The sequence below is a fragment of the Agrilus planipennis genome, unplaced genomic scaffold, assembly GCF_000699045.2.
Source record: "Agrilus planipennis isolate EAB-ADULT unplaced genomic scaffold, Apla_2.0 scaffold1174, whole genome shotgun sequence".
NCBI lineage: Eukaryota > Metazoa > Arthropoda > Insecta > Coleoptera > Buprestidae > Agrilus > Agrilus planipennis.
Window position 1 is genome coordinate 5,412 of NW_020439827.1, and position 2,663 is coordinate 8,074.

At 31.7% G+C, this 2,663-nt stretch overlaps 1 protein-coding gene across 1 annotated transcript; it reads right to left on the bottom strand.

Moving 5' to 3' along the window:
- Positions 1-57: 57 nt before the first annotated feature.
- LOC112905993 (protein crumbs-like) lies at positions 58-1,218 on the bottom strand. Its single transcript, XM_025979500.1, has 2 exons — positions 989-1,218; positions 58-479 (listed from the first exon to the last, which is right to left on the bottom strand). Exons 1-2 carry the CDS (start codon positions 1,148-1,150, stop codon positions 135-137), a joined length of 507 nt encoding a protein of 168 aa, XP_025835285.1. The 5' UTR covers positions 1,151-1,218; the 3' UTR covers positions 58-134.
- Between the last annotated feature and the right edge of the window lie 1,445 nt (positions 1,219-2,663).

The following is a 2,663-nucleotide window of genomic DNA, read 5'->3' on the forward strand; positions in this document are numbered from 1 at the left end:
TTAAATAATTAAAAAAAAGTAGGTACCTATCAAATATATAAATTAAAAAATATGCCTATAAACATACCACAGGTATATAAAATTGTAGAAAGTTAATTTAAATAATATCTGAACAATAAGTGAAAAAATGTTACTTACAATTGTCCTGTATATCCAGGCAGACAGCTGCATTCATATTTGGCGATAAGATCGAGACAGGTGGAATTGTTCTGGCATTCGTTTCTTTCGCATTCGTTAATATCGACAGAACAATCTTCGGCTGTGAATCCAGGCTGACATTGACATTGGTATGTCTTTTTAGGATCGATGCAGTAACCGTCATTGAAACAGTCGGTGTTAAAACATAATTTACAATCCGTTTCAAGCCAACGTTTTTCCAATTCGAAATATTCAACGGGTTTCTTACCATTTTGGTAAAGATCTTCAGCAGTAAAGAAAGGAACTAGAAGATGACCTATGCGAACCTCACCCATACAACCCTAAAAGAGAAAAAGATTTGACGATTACTGTAAATTTGAAGTATTTGAAGATTTTAGTAAATAAAGTTAAGGTTTAAATTATACTGCGCCTATTATTTTATCTTTATTTTTTCTCCATAAAATTTAGTTAAAAGAAGCGTTTTTGGAAAAGTGCAATATACATAGGCTAAGTAAGAACCTTGTGAAACTTCTACAAGTGTTTGTTTGCTATTATTCTTAGTCAATTTGTAGCATCAAGAGCTATTGGCGAAGTACTATTGTAAAAGCTGCTTGTCTACGAGTCAAATCCTATGCGCACTACCTTCCTGCGCATTTTACTACCGAGAACAAATTAGTGGCGCTCTCTCACGGCTCATGCCGTACATTAAACAAGCCTTGCAATTTTTACTCCTACGTCTAGCCATCTTGAAAAAGCTTTTGGGAAAGCTATGTATATAAAAGTGGTAGTAATAGAGGTCAAAAAAGCAGAATCAACCATCCGAGGAATAAATTAAAAAAAATCTACTCACTTTGAAGTAGTCGGTGTTTTTATTGATATCAGCCTTGTACGAATAGAAGGGCACATCTGTAGTAACAACATTTCCGGGCAAATCGATTGCACTACTTGTAAATATTGAATCGGTCGTTGTTTCGGTTGTGACTTTCGTACGCGTACCGTTCATTTCTATCATGTTAATAACACCCCAATAATCGAAAGTTTTGTTATCACTTCCCCCGACGTATATCGAGCCCTTTACCATCATTTNATTTTTATTAAACTACTTTACAGGACACACTCAACACTAACACACAATTGCACGTTAACTTTCAGACGGTATTACATAATGTAAATATTGACGAGAAATAAAGAGAACATTAACAGAACAAATCTAAATATTAATTACAAATAGTAAAATAAGCACTGTTTATTCAGTTAAGTATATAATATCATCTTCTTGGTCACCATTTCGTTTGATACATTCCTATTCATACCGACATGTACTTTTATAAATAAGTAGATAAAATAAAAACTTTCTATTGTATACAAATACGTATCTGCCTATCATTTATTAAGTCCACGTCGAAAAGAAACTTCAACAAAAATTCGACTACAATAAAAAGATACATAGTATGGTTTGGTTTTTAACATAAAAGACAACTGGTTCTCGTGACAATTCTTCCATTTGAAATATGAATTAAAAAATTTAAATATTATACAAACTGATAAGTAAAAATATAACTGATGTTGAGGAAAGAAAACGAAATAATAAGAAGAAAATAAACGGGTAAAACTTTTTGTGATACTTGCAAACAAATTTTAAAAATACTATCCATTTACGATGATCGCGCAAGAAATTGTTAAAATAAGTATTTAAAAAAAACACCTTTTACGAATAACTTTATCAGTTATCCTTGTTGAAGTTTCGTACTAATACTTACAGCCACGATAAAAAGTATTAAAAAAAAAAAACAGTTTCCTATCGTTACTTATGTAAACGCTATTTAAGTACTTAAATAAGTCTTTCTTCGGGCGGGGGCTTAAGTACATGGTCTAATTCGACTCTAGGATTGCAAAATTCCTGGGCACTCGGACTATATGTGCCTCGAGTTGCACGTTTACTTCGAGCCATATTTACTAATATTACAAGACCTATAACCATACCTATAACCACTAATACCACAATTGGGATCACAATATATAAAATGTTGACTCCGTCACTTCGAACTGCTGCCAATATCTACCACAAAACGAATATATTATTTACCAATTCGTCATTTTTTGTGATAAAAAAAAAAAACCGAATCAAATATTTCATTATCTGTTTGAGTGAAATTGATTTTAAACGTATTCATCAGGAATTTCATCTTACTTGAAGTCAATAAATAATTGTAACCATTTTTTAAGACACAAGCTTTAGAAAATAAGAAAATGCTATTTTGATACTAGAGAAAGCTATTTTATTAAGAAAGCTTAGTATTCAAGTCTATTTCAGATTTTAATAAGTTTGGGAGGTGAAAATTTGAGCGAGTCACAATATTTTTTGTGTAACGAAATAATTTTTTCAAAATAAATGCATTATTTTAAATTAATTTTTTCTTATGTACCTGCGCCTGTTAAAAAATGTATTCATCCGGTACATTCATAATAATAATTGTGGGTAGTGGGAGCCCCTACTGGCCCCAATCATCTAACTAAGACGACCG

Bases quoted from the DNA above. Each gene is read 5' to 3' on its own strand.
- LOC112905993 (XM_025979500.1), bottom strand. From the start codon at position 1,150: ATGATAGAAATGAACGGTACGCGTACGAAAGTCACAACCGAAACAACG. The intron at 480-988 runs GTGAGTAGATTT...TTTCTCTTTTAG, and splicing joins AAAACACCGACTACTTCAAA to GGTTGTATGGGTGAGGTTCG.